We start from the raw sequence: 17,547 nt of genomic DNA on the forward strand, positions 1-17,547 counted from the left end.
TTGCTGGTTCTGAGATGTAGGGGCCACATACAAGGACAAGGAAGGGCTCCAGGAGCCAAAGACGGCTTCTGCTGGCAGCCAGCAAGGACTAAGAACTCAATTCTACAACTACAAGGAACTAAATTCTACCAACAACCTAAACAGGCTTGGAAGAGGATTCTTCTCAAAGTCTCCAGAAAGGCACACAGTCCCAACAACGCCTTCATTTTAGTGCTGTGAGACCCATTTCAGGCTTCTAACATATAGAACTGTGAGATAATAAATGGATGTTGTTTTAAATTGCTAAATTTATGGTAATTTGTCATAGCTGCAATAGGAAATGAATACACCCTTGATCACACTCACCTGGGTCTCTCCTAGCCCTTCAGAAATGTGCCATGCCTTTGAAGGTGTCAGCGGGAGATCCTGCCCAACTAATTCCATGTCAATTTACTCATGGGCGAGGGCCAGAAGGGAGACTTTTTTTTTTTTAACACTAGCATTTTGGAGAGATCCTTTTTTCATCTGACTCTATGATATGTTCATAAAAGCAGCAGGGATTTCAGATGAAAGATGAGAGATTAGCCTCCTAGCCAGTGAGAAGGGAGTAATTTGGGCCAAACAAAGCCTTCTAACAGCACACCTTCCATCCATATTGCCCAAGCCAAGGGATGGTCACATCTCTGTACAGGCTTTTCTTTAAACTTGCCCTGCCCTTACTTATAAAATATAATGTATGCTCATGATTAAAAAAAATCAAACAGTACAGAAGGTGATATATTGAAAAGTTAAAGTCCTTTCTCACAATTCCACCTTTCCACAAAGTTTTCATGTAATAGTCTTTCTGTATATTTTTTATTTTGTTCTTTCTTTTAAACAGAATCCCTCTGTACATATTATTCTGTAAGTTGATTTTTAAAATTATTACATCTTGGGACTTTTTTAATGTCAATTCACATACAGCTGATCCACTTTTTTCCCATTCATTTTAATGATCACATAAAAATGCCTATAAGTTATAAATGAGTAATTTACTTATTCCTACCCTATCGATGGACATTTATGCTGTCTGCATGTTTGTTTTCATTAATACAAACAAATGTACTTGGGCCCCTATTTTTTCAACCTTATGCAAGTTTATTTATAAGATACATATCCACAAGTGGAATTACTGGGTTTAAAGGACATGTGCATTTAAGGACTGATAGATATTGCCAAAATATTATCCAAAAGTGTGCCAAATTTACTCTCCCATGAACAGAGAATAAAAATATCACCTTGCCCACATCCTCTACATTACTTTTTTTTTTAAACCTTCACCAATCTCTTAGGTAGAAAAGGGTTTCTCATCATGATATTTATGTTTTTTTCAATTCTGAGACGCAGGATCTAAAAAAAAAAAATAGGGTTTCACTCTGTCACCCAAGCTGGAGTACAGTGGCATGAACACGGCTCACTGCAGCCTCCACCTCTTGGGCTTAAACGATCCTCCCACCTGAGCCTCCTGAGTAGTTAGGACCATGGGTATGCCCCACCACATTCAGCTAATTTTTAAAGTTTTTTTTTTTTAAGAGACTGGGTCTTGCCGTATTACCCATGCTAGTCTCGAACTTCTGGGCTCAAATGATCCTCCCACCTTGGCCTCCCAAAATGCTGGGATTATAGTTGTGAGCCACTGTGTCCAACCTTGTAGCACCTTCTGATGTCATTGGACATTTATAATTCTTTTTATGTCCTGTTTATGTCCCTTACAACTTTTTCTGTCAAGTTCATTTTTTAAACCGATTTATTCAAGTTATTTGTATGTTAAGGAAACAAGTCTTTTGTCTAATGTGCTGCAAATATTTTTTCCCTGTGAGCTGTCTTCTGCTTCTACCAATGGGATTGTTGGCTGTCATAGTTATAAACTTGTATGTAGTTAAAATAGATCAATATTTTTCTTTTAGGCGTTTGGTTTTGTGTCACAGTTGTAAGCGCCTTCCCCACTCCAAGATTATTCTTCAATCCATTCATATTTCTTTTTCTTTTTCTTTTTTTTTTTGAGACAGAGTCTCAATCTGTCTCCCAGGCTGGAGTGCAGTGGTGTGATCTCAGCTCACTACAACCTCCACCTCCCAGGTTCAGGCAATTCTCCTGCCTCAGCCTCCTGAGTAGCTGGGATTACAGGCGTCTGCCATCACACACGGCTATTTTTGTATTTCTAGTAGAGACAGCGTTTCACTGTGTTGGCCAGGCTGGTCTTGAACTCCTGGCTTTAGGTGATCCATCCACCTCGGCCTCCCAAAATGCTAGGATTACAGGTGTGAGCCACCACACCCAGCCCATTCATATTTCATCTTCTTCATTTCTGTATTTTATCCACGTGGAATTTATTTTATTGTAAGGCAGAAAAAGGAATACAGATTTACTTTTTCCCCAAACAGCTAGAAGTTTTCCTAACATTTACTGGATAACCCATCTCTTCTCTGACGTCATCTTTTTCATATAATGAATTCCCAAATTGTATACTAAATTTATTATCTGATTTTGACCTTTCTGCTTTGGTGTCATCATAAATTATTTTAACTATGTAACTTTACAATGCATTTTTTAAAATATGTTATTATTTTTGACATCCTCTGGCTTTTCTAGCATGTTAATTTTGCCAGATAAACTTAACAACTTTCCTAAAATTTTTCTTGCTATCTTGACTTTCTGTGTTTTGGTCTGACTCATATGCTACTGTGTTGTGAAGGCTTAATTTTTACTTACCCAGATAGAAGCCATGATATCCCACCTTTGCCTTGAGCTGAGATCACACTAATCTATTAAAAGAAAACAATTAGTAAATGGTATCAATATGTGATTCAGAACACAATAATCTCAGTCCAACCCTTAATCTTGAATCCAGAAAACAGATGTCAACATTCACAGAAAAAACTTCTCAGGAAGAGGATATATCTGACATTGGGTATCCCATTTGCTAAACAAACATCTACTGAGCAACTACCATATGCAAGGGACTGTGCTAGACCTGTGATGACTTCAAGACAAGAGACAGAAAAAAATCTTTGTACTTAAGATGTTTACAAATATACTTCCTGAAAAGCCAATTTTTGACTTATTTAAAGTCCAGGAGAACTATGCTGATTACTGACAGGCTACCACTACGGGGATCAATAACAACAAAAACAGGATTTTGCTCCTCCTCACCAAATCAACACAAAGTTTACCGCCTTCAGTTGGATTCCTTGTGTTTGATTGTGAAACCTCCATGTACATTTTACAAGCCTCCAAGCCTACAGTCTGTTATAAAGACACGTCTGCTCTTTGAGGAGGTGGTCCAGTCCTTGGTGGGGTGCAGAGGTGAAAGGCACAGTTCTTTGGGAAGCCAGACACATTTTTCTTAAATAGATATTATTCAAATATGCTGGCATATCTCCAGGGTTGATTTAGAAATGCAAGTTGCTCCCACCCTTCCTGGGAACAAAATATTCTAAAAATTCCCTGACACCCCCCAGAGCAAAGTTCAATGGGAAATGACACTATTAGTCTCTGGAAATATTTCGCCCTGGTTTTTTCAGGCTCTCTGTAGCCTAGGGCAGTCGACTCTTTAGTTAGAGTCTAACACTACATCTCTCTAAATACATGCTCTTTGACTTATGAGGGGTTACAGCCAGATAAACTATTATGAAGTCTAAAAATCAGAAGTCAAACCATCTCTACAGTGAAAACAAGGTAGTATTAGTTCTCATTTTGCCTCTTAAACACAATTTCTTTGGGCCGCAATTTCCTCATCTGTCAAAAGTGAAGGGGGTGTTGCCAGCATTGAACGAGGTCAGTTTCACGAGGCTGGAGACTCTTCTTATCTGTGTGCACTGGTGCACAGTAGATATTAAAAAAAAAACTTATTGATTAAATAAATGATTTAATACAAGCCGCACAATCATCCAGTGAGTTAGGTATTACATCTTCGTTTTGCATATGAAGAAGCTGGAGCCCAGAGAGGTATGGTAATGTCCCACAGTCACACAGCTAGTGAGGGGACCCTACTGCATCCAGGCAGCTGGACTCTAAAGGTATGAACCTAACCCCCATGCTTCTGCCTTACCCCGCTGCCTGGCCCACGCCTGACCAAATCTGACACTTAATATGCGTTGATCCAGCAGAACTGTAAAATTATTAAGAATTATTACTAATCTATCATTTAACTTTTAAGATGTAAAGAATTACTCCACAGCGAAGGCCAAATGACTTAAACAGAATTTCAACGTATCCTTTCCTGAAAGGGATTACATCATTTCCTTTTACTTCCTTCTCCACGGTTATGTCTAAACAGGTTTCTCCACACAACCACATAGTTATTGGAACAAGATGCTGGTTTTTTTACATTTAAAAATTCCCTTTCTGGTCAGTCTGAAGTTTTCTGTCTTCGTGAAAACCAAAGGTGGTATCTTCATGGAGTAACGTTTTAATTAGTTACATTTTAAAAAATGATGTTGACGAACATAGTAAATGTATCTTTCCCGGAGGGCAGGGTCTTGCTCTCAGTGCGGAACACAAATCCTTGGAAAGAATTCGGCCTGGGCTATGCAATTTCTTATCAGTAGCCAGAGGGGCCTCCAGCGACCCAGAACCTCCCAGCACCTGCATAATTTCCTATATATGGTCATCTGCAATCAAGTATCCAAATCTCCCACCTGGTGACTCAAATGCCAAGGGAATGATTCATATCTAGTCAATAGGATTCTGTTGCAAAGAAAACGGTTAGTCTTTTCAGGAAAAAGCAAACTTCTTGAACTTCCAACCCTCAATATGCAAATCCACTTTTTTCTACCTCCTAAAAAAAAATATGTAAAATAAAATAAATTGCCTATGTGAGGGGGACAAGATGCTCACAGGATGGGTGCGATTCCAAGTCCACAGAGCAGACCTCCGAGCCAGCCTCGTCTGCGATGCCGGGGACCCGAGGAACCTTCCAACTCCCAGCTTTTTTCTGTCCCCTAGACCTTTAGGACTGGGGAGGCCGAGATGGCTAAGTGGATCCCCTACGCTGCTAGCTGTAATAAGCGAAGCTTTCAGGGAGCGAGGACAGCTGAGTATCAGCTTGGGCCCCACCAAGACCTGGGTGACCCTCCCATGGCACGGCACTTTTCCTCCCCTGGGCCCAGTCTCCTCGACTCTGAAATGTGGGACTGAGGTCCCTCCAGCTCCGCACCCACGCAGCTGGGTTGGGGCCAGGCGCGGGCGCCAGCAGCCAGCCCTGCCCAGGGTCGAGCTGCACTCGCGGGGGAACTGGGCGAGGCGCCGCGACCTCCCCAAGCCACCCGTCAGCGGGCGGCGGTGGGCGAGGCTCGCGGGGACGCGCTGAGAGGCTGAACTTACCCCGAAGCGCGGCGGCGGGAAACTGGTGTGCGAGTAAACTGCGAGCGAAGGTGTACGCCCCGGCGGCAGGTGCTCCGCGCTGGCTCCGGGTCCGGATCGCGACCGCACCCCTTCCTCCTGCCCCTCCTCCGGCCTCTCGACTCCACCTGATTGCGGCCTCAGGCCCCAGGAAAGGGAAGCCGCGCCCTGCTACCGCCGGGCTCCATCCTTGTACACACACGCCCCAGCTCTGCTCCCTCACCGGTCTCTAAGCTTCCCCACCCTTTTCTCCCTACGCCCTCATTTCGCTCTCGGTGTCCACGACAGCTTTACTTTCTCAAATGTACTGCAATGCTTATTTTGTTTTAGGCAGTGTGGATTCGGAGATTAGACTGTCCCTATACCTAAGGAAATCACTGCGTGGCATAGGTGGCGGACACCTAACATTAATAACATTGATCTGGCATTTACTTTGTACCAGGCACTGTCCTAACTTCTTGAAGAATATGCGCGGATTTATTAGGTTGGTGCAAAAGTCATTGCGGTTTTTGCCATTAAAATGGCTCAGACAACAACTCTATGAGGTAGATACTATTATCCCTATTTTATAGATGAGGAAATTGAGATACAGAGACGTTGGGTAACTTCAGCAAATTTACACAGAAAGTAAATGCCAGAGCTAGTGTTTGGAACCCAACTATTTCAGTAATTCCTCTACTAAACGTGTTGACCCTCTAGTATGAGGATTCCAACCAAAGGTTCAGGGAGACGGTAACCTGGAAGGGCATTCTAGGCATTTGGAAGAGCAAAACAAATCATCGAGGCTAAAAGGTTAAAGCCCTACTCCTATGAGGGAATTATAAGCAGTTGTGTGCTGAAGGATGTAGAAGACAATAAAAAGTTACCATGTATTGAGTATCAGGCATTGAAGTAAGTGCTTGAATACCTTACCTCTTTTATCTTCAAGGGAACTCTAGGAGGTGCTATTTTTATCACAATTTGCAGAAGAGGAAACTGAAGCTTAGAAAAGTGAAGTGATTTATCCAAGACCACATGAGTAAAAAGTATTGCTTGCACTCAGGCCTCACTGGGCCCCTTATGTATTTACCCAAAGGAGTTGAAAACTTCCCTCCACAAGCACCTGCACATGGATGTTTATAGTAGCTTTACTCCTTAGTATCAAAAGTCGGAAGCAACTAAGATGTAATTCGTAGGTGAATGGATAAATAAACTGTGATACAGCTATACAATAGAATTTTATTCAGCACTGAAAAGAAATTAGCTATCAAGCTATAAAAACACATGGAAGAAACTTAAATGCATATTACTAAGAGAAAGAAGCCCATTTGAAAATGCTACATACTATGATTCCAACTATATGATTTCACTCGCGTCGGTGTGAAGAGACCACCAAACAGGCTTTGTGCGAGCAATAAAGCTGTTTATTTCACCTGGGTGCAGGTGGGCTGAGTCCGAAAAGAGAGTCAGCGAAGGGAGATAGGGGTGGGGCCGTTTTTATAGGATTTGGGTAGGTAAAGGAAAATTACAGTCAAAGGGGGGTTGTTCTCTGGCGGGCAGAGTGGGGGTCGCAAGGTGCTCAGTGGGGGAGCTTGTTGAGCCAAGATGAGCCAGGAGAAGGAATTTCACAAGAGAATGTCATCAATTAAGGCAGGAACAGGCCATTTTCACTTCTTTTGTGGTGGAATGTCATCAGTTAAGGCAGGAACTGGCCATCTGGATGTGTACATGCAGGTCACAGGGGATGATATGATGGCTTAGCTTGGGCTCAGAGGCCTGATATATGACATTCCAGAAAAGGCAACACTGTGGAGACAGTAAAAAAAATCACTGGTTTGTAGGGGTTGAGAGGAGGTAGGGTGAACAGGTGGAGCACGGAGGATTTTTAGAGGATAAGCATGGCTGGAGCTGCTTGAGTGTGAGTTGAAGAGATTACAGTCTTGGTCCTTAAGGCTGAGTCCTGGGACCTAGAAACTCATTAGAAATGCAAATTCCCTGAAACCCTACTCCATCAAGTGATTCTGATGCATCCTAAAGTTTGAGAACCACTGGTTTAAGAGGAGCTACAATGGAAAAGGCAGAGATGGTCATGCTTGAAAGGCCAGTGCCCTAGGAGCCCTCTCAGATTTACAAATCCAAAGTGATGAGCTTTCTGCAAGAGAGAAGATAGGATGGTGTTCTGCATTCTGTTCTGCATAGTAATTCCTGACTCCCACTCAGACTTCACCACAATAAACTGTTAAATCCCACGTTACCTCGAAAAATTCTGAGATTAGCATGAAATGGGGGAAAATATTTATTATTATTTGTGCCAGACACGGGGTAATGCACTTTACATACGTGATCTATGTCATGCTTACCAACTAGCTGTAAATTAGGTATGATTGCCTCTATTTTGCAGGTACAGAGACAGGCTCAGAGGGACTCAGTAAGTTCTACTAGTTGTATTCCAGGCAACTAGGAAGTAATAGGGCTAGATTTATAGCCAGAAGAAAATGAGTAACAGGTGATGTTTTACATGTAGGCTTTATTTTAATTGTTTAAACCATTCAGGATTTAACTTCTTTGATTTCAGGATGGTAACTTTAACAAATGCACTTTTATCATTTTTTGAGTTTTTCTAGTTCTATCAACAGCCCAATTACCACCATTTATATTAGAAACATGCCATGGCATATTATAAAACTATTTTTTCCCCCAAAGGATGAGTTTTCTTGGAAGGAAATATTAGAGGATGCTGTTAGAATCCAGGCTTATGGTTATCCAGAAAAAGAATTCAGAAAAGGTTATTTAATAAAAGTTTCATTATTCTGAATACACAGAACTTTACAGGTTAGTAAAAAGCGAATTTTCCTATAGCACCCTGATCAAAAGAACGATTTAACAGCCAAATACACATTTTTGAAGCAAAGTTATTGAGATATATTTAGAACATATGGTAAAATGTGAAGGAAAGACTGACTATGTGATTGTGGCTGTTAAATACATAGCTGCTGTTACAGTGATGTGTTGGAGCTGGGTTATACCAGCACGTGAAAGCCAGTTCCTGAATTTTCAGTTATTTCACAGCCAGTATTAATGTAGACATTATTACAAGTTAAATAAATACAATTGAATAAATTACATTAAAAACAAAGGTAATGGGTACTCAAAATTAACCACTCCCTAATTATTTCACTACATTTTATTATTATTGATGCTTTCCAGTTTGTGTTTATTGCATCCATGTGGTGAAAATAGGGCATAAGCCAGGCGCGGTGGCTCACGCCTGTAATCCCAGCACTTCGGGAGGCCGAGGTGGGAAGATCATGAGGTCAGGAGATCGAGACCATCCTGGCTAACATAGTGAAACCCTGTTTCCACTAAAAATACAAAAAATTAGCTGGATGTGGTGGCGGGCACCTGTAGTCCCAGCTACTCTGGAGGCTGAGGCAGGAGAATGGCGTGAACCCAGAAGGCGGAGCTTGCAGTGAGCCAAGATCGCGCCACTGCACTCCAGCCCGGGCGACAGAGTGAGACTCCATCTCAAAAAGAAAAACAAAGAAAAAATAATAATTTAGCCGGGCATGGTGGCACACGTCTGTAATCCCAGCTACTCGGGAAGGCTGAGGCAGGAGAATCGCCTGAACCTGGGAGGCAGAGGTTGCAGTGAGCCGAGATGGTGTCATTGTACTCCAGCCTGGGCAACAAGAGCGAAACTCCGACTCAAAAAAAAGAAAAGTAAAATAGTGCATAAAGTTGTACTACTGTGCATCTCTTCCCAACTCCACATTCAGTGAAATTATGCTAGTGGGTTGTAGTCAGCCATGTTGGGAGTATATACAACACAAAAACTAGGCAATACTATAAATGGAGCCTCCCTTTACCCCAAAGTTCAGTTGTGAAGCATTTATCAGCACATCACTCTTTATAGTAACAAGCAAATTTAAAATTGAGACAAGATTTGAGTTCAAGTATTTAATTTTGATTTACATTACAGAAGTGGAACCAAATGGCACTGAATTTAAGGACTGTATAAGAGTTTGGACAGAAAGACAGCGTACTTAAAGGGTCTGAATAAAGAGTCAAATAAAGGAGCTATTTACAAATGCATGGGCAGAGTTCAGTTAGGTATCCACAGGGTTGATACAGTCTCCAAGGACTAGGGACAGGATGAAATCATGACTAGCCTTGCATGGGCAAGGGAGGGAAGGGGTTTCATCAGAACCCGTGACACCTGTGGCCAGGGAGGGATGCAGCCACCCCAGAATCACAAGGCAGAAGGAAGCAGGGAGGAGGCTAAACATACATCATCTTCTCTCTCATCAGTGGTTTCACTTGGCCAGCCTCAACCAGAAGCGAGAGGCAAGGGAGCCTTGAAGAAGCAGTTGATGAAAAGTCGGTTTCCCAGAGCACAGGGCAGGGCAGATTCAGTGTGCAGCAAACAGAATCAGCCGCAGAGGGACTCTTGGGAGTTGCTAGTATCCAGCACTGGTTCATTTTTAAAGCATTCCTTAGTGGGATGTTTAAGGGAGATATCTTGATACCAGTTTTTAACAATTTATGAAAATTATTCCAGAGACTGAAATTCTAATAACTTCTATAACTTGCTGAGTAGTCTTGGAACTGAGATATCTTGATACTAGTTTTTAACAATTTATTAAAATTATTCCATAGACCGAAATTCTAATAACTTTTATAACTTGCTGAGTAGTCTTGGAACTTGGCCTTAAACCAAAATGAACCGAGGGATAAAATTCTGCTAGCTTTTTTAGAGAGGGTTGCAGCATAGGTCTATTTTGTTGTATTAATCAAGTGGTGTAATTTTTCATGACAAGCATTAAATTTAGGTTATAGGAGTTGGGACCATTTTAAAGCAACATCAAGTTGTGCTCGCGAAGGCCTGCAAAGACTTGAAATTCTGAAATTCATATGAAACTTTCAAAGGAAATTATCCAGGACAACTATGTCTTACGGGGTTGTTATGAAGACTGGATGAGGTACAGAATATAAGGGAGTCATTGTTCTTGATTGGAGCATTGCCAGATATGCCCAATATATCATTTGATATAGTCCCTATAACAGTCCCAGGGCATTAGCTACTCTCAGCGCACAGGGTTCTAGCTAAGAGTTCTCTGTGGCTCATTTGGGGACAGGATCTCTATTACATATTGTGGTATCTTAATATTAGGTTGAGACATACAAAACTATTGATATTGGACTATTTTTAACCTATCAAATCATCAATTTCTTTTTTTTTTTGGAGACGGAGTCTCGCTCTGTACCCCAGGCTGGAGTGCAGTGGCGCGATCTCGGCTCACTGCAAGCTCCGCCTCCCGGGTTCACGCCATTCTCCTGCCTCAGCCTCTCCGAGTAGCTGGGACTGCAGGCGCCCGCCACCCCGCCCGGCTAATTTTTTGTATTTTTAGTAGAGACGGGGTTTCACTGTGGTCTCGATCCCCTGACCTCGTGATCCGCCCGCCTAGGCCTCCCAAAGTGCTGGGATTACAAGCGTGAGCCACCGCGCCAGGCCCCAAATCATCAATTTCATGTAGTTGAACCTAATAACATATTCCAGATATAGTCTCCTTCCACCACTCCCAGTACCTTTCTTCAAAAGCGGTCTATGAGGCATTTTAAATTCTAAGTGGGAACTCATTTTCTGCCACTATTCCTCAAGATCCCTAAATTTTATGGCCATGACATTTCCAGTCTCAGAAGCATTTTTATAGACGATCCTGACAATTCTTAGATTAATTCCTGGTACAGCTTCTCTGCACTCTAGAGAAGTGAACTCCAGGGCAGAGAGTCTGCTCTAAGGCAACGGATAATCACAGGAAATTGTGAGGATTGGAAGTTTACATTAAGCTCCTGGCAGCAGCTCAGCAACTTCTAGGATTTGTTGTGGCATCCCTTCCCCAGATTTTCTATAAACATGTTTTCTCAAGTCTTGCTGAGTTTGCAAACGTGCCAACAGAGCCCTGCTGGTCACTGTTATTGGCAGTTATTTGTTTTATCAGAAGGGAAAGGAACACAAATGCACAGGCTTGCAGAATGCAAAGACCAGCTGGGTACAGCTCCATTTTGACTCTGATTTTTCCCTTCATGAGCCTATAAACTCTTGTTTGGAGCTTTGGTCTTTTCCAGCGTCAGTAATGGATGCTCAAATATTTGCATGTGCACAGAAGGACATAAGCCACCCTCATGTCTCTTTAGAAGTTTTGATAATAAATACAAAAATCATCTTATTACATGGCACATGGAAATTTTAATTATTCCTCTTTGTCTCAGAATTTCAACTGATTGCCAAAGAAGACCTATGATAATCTGGGAACATATAATTTATTCAGCATCTTACTCTGAACACAGTTAATGAGTGTCTCAGATTCACCCTTGTTAGAAGGGTTTTCTCCAAAAGACTGCTTCAAATTTTAGAATGAATTTTGCCATCTTAATGGCAATGTCTATATTAATAAGAGATATAATCTAAAAAGAACATAGGAAAACAAACAAAAAACCAACCAGACTGTCATTTATTAATACAAATTTACATAGTGGCATATACTATTGGAGAAATCAGAAATTCATGACACACAAATTCATATTGGAAATACAAAAATCATTTGAGAGTCAAGAAATCAGGTTGACAGCACCACAAATGTTTACTCAGTCTGAGCAGGTGTGTAGTATCCAAGAATAACAAATACCTATAGCAGACTGAGACTGAATATCATAAGACTGTGCAAACACATTCCAACACTATTTCCCACCCAACAATAGAATCTGCAGGAGTCCTCTAGGAGGCCTGGGGTACAATAAAAGGGCAGCAAGGCAGAAAAAATGGTGCAGACCATTCTTTCTTTTAACCTTCACAGCCAGCATATAAAAGCAAGTAGTAACCACTGAGAGTTGTTTGCTCCTTCTCACTTGAAGGCAAGATATAAAAGGTTAGTAAAACACACACAAGGCATTAGTGAGCAAATCAGAGAAATTGAAAGCAGAGCTTTGACTGAAATATAATCCACATTAGTCATCAAATTACTTGATTCCTATAATGAAGTATGAAACAAACCAAATGAATAATTCTACATCAAAGTGGTATATCTCATCTCCACATCTCTTAAAAGTATTTAACAAGTGTGCATCCACTAGAGAAGTACTGGCATTCAATAATGTACATTTAGTGGGGTGAAAGGCAGAAAGAAAGGCAGGCAGAAATACTGCAAGGGCTTCCCTTTCACACACAGTTTCCTATCTCAGTCTTGCCCTTGTCATTTCAGACCTTGCACGCGGCAGTTGCTGGGAGCACTCTGGGGCTCAGTCTTTAGTCCTTCCCACTCTAGCTTCATTCTGCCACCTCTGCACTCTTCCCACGCAGTGTCCTATTCAGCAGTAATGGAAGGGGTATGCAAGAAGAATATGTGGGCAAGTGCTGCTTTAACGTGTAAGCATTCTGGCACTTTGAGCAGTTACACAGTTACAAATAATGGGCCAAATGGAAATTCGCTCTACAAATTAGCATTCACTCTCTAGGTTGTTCTGGAGATTCTGTGCCTGGCTGATTAGCTCTCCAGCCATGAGATACCAGTTCTGGGTGTCCATGAGGCTGATACAGGAGTTCTGCCCTGAATTGCCCAAGCTGGTCTTAAGTAGCACCTGACCAGTCAGGAGTTTCAGACTCTGGGCTCACCCCAACTCATTCTCTCCTGAAAAACTGACACTCATCTCAGAATGCTAAATTAGATTTTGCTCTAAGTCTCCTGTTCTGGATGCCAATTCATAGCCTCATCTCCTGCTGATACATTATTATGAATTTTCTGCTCATGCTTCCTTAGGACCACCGCCAGAGTCATGCCTTTGCAAAGCGGTGTTTCTTTCCTCCAAGAAAAGGTTATCTCATAATCCAAGTAGAGAAGATAATTGTTTTCCTCTCTCCTCCCTTGTGATATTGCCACCATACTCTCTCACTTCCCCTTCCTAAATTTACTCCCCTATCATTCGCCCATGACACTATTCATTCATTCATTCAACAAACATTTCTGGAGTGCTTGTTACATGCAAGGCACTGTTGAAGAATGAAAGGCGCGGCTCCCAAAGGTCCTACTTTCAAGGAGCTTGGAGTCTCACAGAGCTGCCTAGAACCTTTCACAGTTCATCCTTCCTAGCTTTTAGTAGCAAAATGTTACTAGTTTGGAATGTTCTCAAAGAGCTTGAGTCATTCTCATACAAATACTACACAATGTGAAGGCTCTGTTATTTGCTTGGTGACTATGGTGTGCCATGCATCAGAAGAGGACTGTCTTTTACTCTTGAATAATGAAATTGTGCCTCCAATTCAAAACAACATGGCATGCATGCTTACTTTTCCACCAATAAGGCAGAAACAGAAGCGAAACAAAAGCAAGCTGTGTGTAGCCTACACAAAATAGTTAAGCTGATACTTGAACACTAAATTATTTTAGAGCCATGTGTTCATGGCCTTGTCATGTGCTGATATGGTAAAAATAATTGCCTGAGCTACCAGAAAAGAACCCCTCAACGAGCAATCCCTGAAATACTGCACCAGGAACAGTGCCTCTGTCTGCTGTGTCACACACAGCAAGGAGAACCAGCATGTATCTGTTAAGTCTGATTTCACCCCAACCTGGGCTTTCTCCTAATTTGCCTTATTCAAATGAATCACTTACTTTCCCGAAGCACTAACAGAATAAAAATCCATACCTAGCAAAGCACATGGGATTGTCTGTTACAGGGATGGGCAAAGACTGGAGTAGCAGGAAAGTGTGGCGGGTTTTCTTTAAAGCATTTATGGCAATGTTGAATTAAAAGGCCGTAGTACATTGATCCTGTTTTGCAGCATCCTTGGTCAGGGAGGGATGTCTCAGTGCCATGTAAACTAGTTGGGAACAAAGACACCTCCCTGGGGTGAAGGGCATCACTAATGTGCTCTGATACGCCTGCCAGGCCTCTCCTTAACTCGGGTTTCAGTCTCCTCCTTTGTAGGAGGGAGTTCTCTGTGGCTGAGGAGGCGGAGGCTCCCGTGGTTTTCAGAGGATTTTACTTAAGCACATTGAAATTCCCAAGTAAAAAAGGCTCTGGAAAAGCAAAGTACAATTAGAGGCCAAGGAGCACACACTGTCAAGTGAAAATCATGAGCAAATATATGTGTTGTGTCGATTAGCAGAATTTTTAATGGAATCTGGGTGTCAGCAGTTCATACTCTGCTGTCTGGGGGCTCAGGAAAAGCCCTGTAGGAGAAAGCTGGGGCTGGGGGAGGGAACCAAAGGCCCCGTACCTACTTCTTCTCTCTGAGATCTGCCATAGTACACTACCCAGTCCTCTCATCTCCATCTGCTAACCTAATTGTTCAACTCCTGTCCTGATACTAAAGTACTTGTTTTCTAAGACCAGCCTTACAGAAGGAGCTGTGTACAGTTGTTGACACTATTAAAGGGATCTATGGAAATAACTGTAATACTCTGGGGGTCTCAGCAGTTCTTTGTTGAATGAGGTAGCTCAGTCGTGAGTTGATGCATGTGATGTGTGCCGTCTGCCACTCAAAGCTATAGTTTTCCCTTTTTTAGCTGCGAGATTATAAAAATATCAGTATTTCCCCCCATTTTATAAAAATGATTTTGGAAAAAAATACACATAGGTCTCCTCCATTAAACTTCTGTTCCATCTTGTAAATCGTTGTGAACTCTGACTTCTAGATTCAGTCTTTTGACTTTAGCACCTTTGAACGTGTAAGCCGCCTCAGGCTCGCTCAGGATGTTGATGTTCCGCACAGTGCAGTACTGTCTATTCACGTTCTTCTCCACCCGGTCTGGGTGCCTCTTGGGAACTTCTACCTTGGTATTCAGAGGATATTCTTCCAAAATATCCTCTGCGGGCTTCTTCTTCCCCTGTTTCTGGCATTTCCTGTTGATAAAACAAGACACCAAAAACACCAGAAGTAGAAGCATGATTGCAGCCAGGGCGCTGCCAATGGATGCCCCAGTCTGTGACAGGGACGCAGCTACCGCCGGCTCTTGCATCTCCAGATTCAGGGACTTCATATTGGTGCCATTCTTGACTTGGTCTCCTTCATTGTCATAGATGAGGGAATCATCAAGGGTCAGCTGGCCATTGGGCTCTACCAGGTCCCTTCGGTTGCGTCTGAGTGGAGCTGTGAGAGAGCGCTGGCCCCGGGGCCCTGAGATGGTGTCAGGGCCAATGATGTAGATGACCTGGAGATACCACTGGTGTCCTGCTTCCACCTGCAGGGGGACAAACTGAACATGTTGTTGTTGCCCACAGACCGCCTCTGAAGAAAGGAAATGGAAGGATAATTGCCACTATATGCCTTGATAGATAACTGATTTCCAGAAAAGTATTAGCAATGGTTGGTGCCTACTAATACATAGAGAACTGAACCAAATATGGGTTCTATTTTATTTCCAAATTAAGATGATCTTGAGTCAGCTATTCGGATTCTTTTTTGTTTCCCTATGTGTACATGGAATAGCCTAAGAAATTATCTTTCATGGTCTCTTTAGCTAAGTGAATGCTTATATTTGTCTGTCTTTATTGATAGCAGTGAAATAATAGCATTAAAAACCACATTTATTTACAGTGACCTTCAATTATGTGTTATGCCAATTTACTATTTATTGGTGAACTTCAGCGAAAATGGAGTCATTCAACAAAATATTCACTAAACATATACTCTGTGCGTAATACACAGATGCGTGACATTTTCTAAACACTTTCTCGATCAGGCTATATCATCAAGTATTTTATCTCCCCCTCATCTTCCTCCAATAAAACGCTTCACGGTTTTGAAATAACTTCTGAAGCATGATAATAGTTCTGAAGGGTCATAGATTAATATTTAGAGACAAAAAAAGTGAAATTTGATCTTGAAAGTTCATGTTCATTGCTAAGACTTAAGGTATTTGTGTTTATCAAATAGTAGTAATTCTTGCTATTCTAAATTGCTGTATTGTATTATGATTTTTTAAATGTTTTTCATATGTCTATGAAAATCAGCTGGGCTAGCATAGAACCAAAAAGGGATGCAATATAAAAGAACTTAGGAAAAACTGGAGTGTCATATGCAGCCATGATGTGCACAATGACAAGTGACTATATGCAAAGTCAATAATCGTATCATTGTTTTGGTCTACTGGGGATACATGTGAAAATTTTGGGTGGGTGATAAGCTTAACAAGAAAAGATCTGCCAGCAAGAATGGCAGAATGATGAAGAATCCAGAGATGTTGCAGTCCTCCTCCTTTTTTTTTTCAAGCTTTAAAGTAGACTTGGTCTTAAGCTTCTGTTCTTCTCACCAAACTCACCTTATAGAGTGCATCTACTTTTAGAGTAAATCCATCCACACCTGGCATGCTACTGACCACATGGAAATCAGGCAACTCGGAGGCAAAGTGAGCCTCAAAAGGCACATCATGGAAGTACTTATCAGTTACCTCTGGCTGATTGCGGTCCTAGGATTTCAGAAAAAAGAAATGCAAGATTTAGAAAGATGGTTCCACTATATTGGTAGGTGGCAGTGACTGGGAGGAGAAAAGTACTCATCACTCCTGGCTTTAGGTTGGGTTGGGAGAGTGTGCTGTGAAGCCCTCTCCATAAGTCAGTGGCTGCCTGATACGGTTTGGCTGTGTCCCCACCAAATCTTATCTTGAATTATAGTTCCCATAATCCCCATGTGTCATGGGAGGCACCTAATAGGAAGTAATTGAATCATGGGGACAGTTACCTCTATGATGTTCTTGTGATAGTGAGTGAGTTCTCATGAGATCTGATTTTTTTTTTTTTTTTTAGACGGAGTCTTGCTCTGTTGCCCAGGCTGGAGTGCAGTGGCATGATCTCGGCTCAATGCAAGCTCTGCCTCCTGGGTTCATGCCATTCTCCTGCCTCAGCTTCTGGAGCAGCTGGGACTACAGGGGCCCACCACGACATCCGGCTAATTTTTTTGTATTTTTAGTAAAGACGGAGTTTCACTGTGTTAGCCAGGATGGTCTCGATCTCCTGAACTCGTGAACTGCCCACCTCGGCCTCCCAAAGTGCTGGGATTACAGGCTTGAGCCACCGCGCCCAGCCCTCTGATGGTTTTTTAAGAGGCTTTTTCCCCTTTGCTCGGCACTTCTTGCTGCCGCCATGTGAAGAAGGACATATTTGCTTCCCCTTCCGCTATGATTGTAAGAGGCTTCCCCAGCCACGCTGAAC

The 17,547-nt window shown here is 42.1% G+C and overlaps 2 protein-coding genes across 3 annotated transcripts in view; both read right to left on the minus strand.

The window, feature by feature from the left end:
* ANXA3 (annexin A3) overlaps positions 1–5,448 on the minus strand; it is a 59,620-nt gene extending 54,172 nt beyond the window's left edge. The window contains exons 1-2 of one of the 2 annotated variants that reach the window (XM_055297230.2): positions 5,344–5,448; positions 2,731–2,783 (exon numbers count right to left, since the gene is read on the minus strand). In XM_055297230.2, the coding sequence (XP_055153205.1) occupies positions 2,731–2,745 (15 nt within the window). In that variant the 5' untranslated portion in view covers positions 2,746–2,783; positions 5,344–5,448. Of the gene's footprint in view, positions 1–2,730; positions 2,784–4,857; positions 5,009–5,343 lie in introns of those variants that run through there. The other variant, XM_055297231.2, reaches the window with a different exon arrangement.
* Positions 5,449–11,817: 6,369 nt separating this feature from the next.
* FRAS1 (Fraser extracellular matrix complex subunit 1) overlaps positions 11,818–17,547 on the minus strand; it is a 471,835-nt gene continuing 466,105 nt past the window's right edge. Inside the window, exons 73-74 of the mRNA XM_055297229.2 lie at positions 16,659–16,805; positions 11,818–15,578 (exon numbers count right to left, since the gene is read on the minus strand). Coding sequence (XP_055153204.2) covers positions 14,985–15,578; positions 16,659–16,805 — 741 coding nt within the window. The 3' untranslated portion in view covers positions 11,818–14,984. The remainder of the gene's footprint in view (positions 15,579–16,658; positions 16,806–17,547) is intronic.

This window comes from Symphalangus syndactylus, chromosome 10 (assembly GCF_028878055.3).
Source record: "Symphalangus syndactylus isolate Jambi chromosome 10, NHGRI_mSymSyn1-v2.1_pri, whole genome shotgun sequence".
NCBI classification, from domain to species: domain Eukaryota; kingdom Metazoa; phylum Chordata; class Mammalia; order Primates; family Hylobatidae; genus Symphalangus; species Symphalangus syndactylus.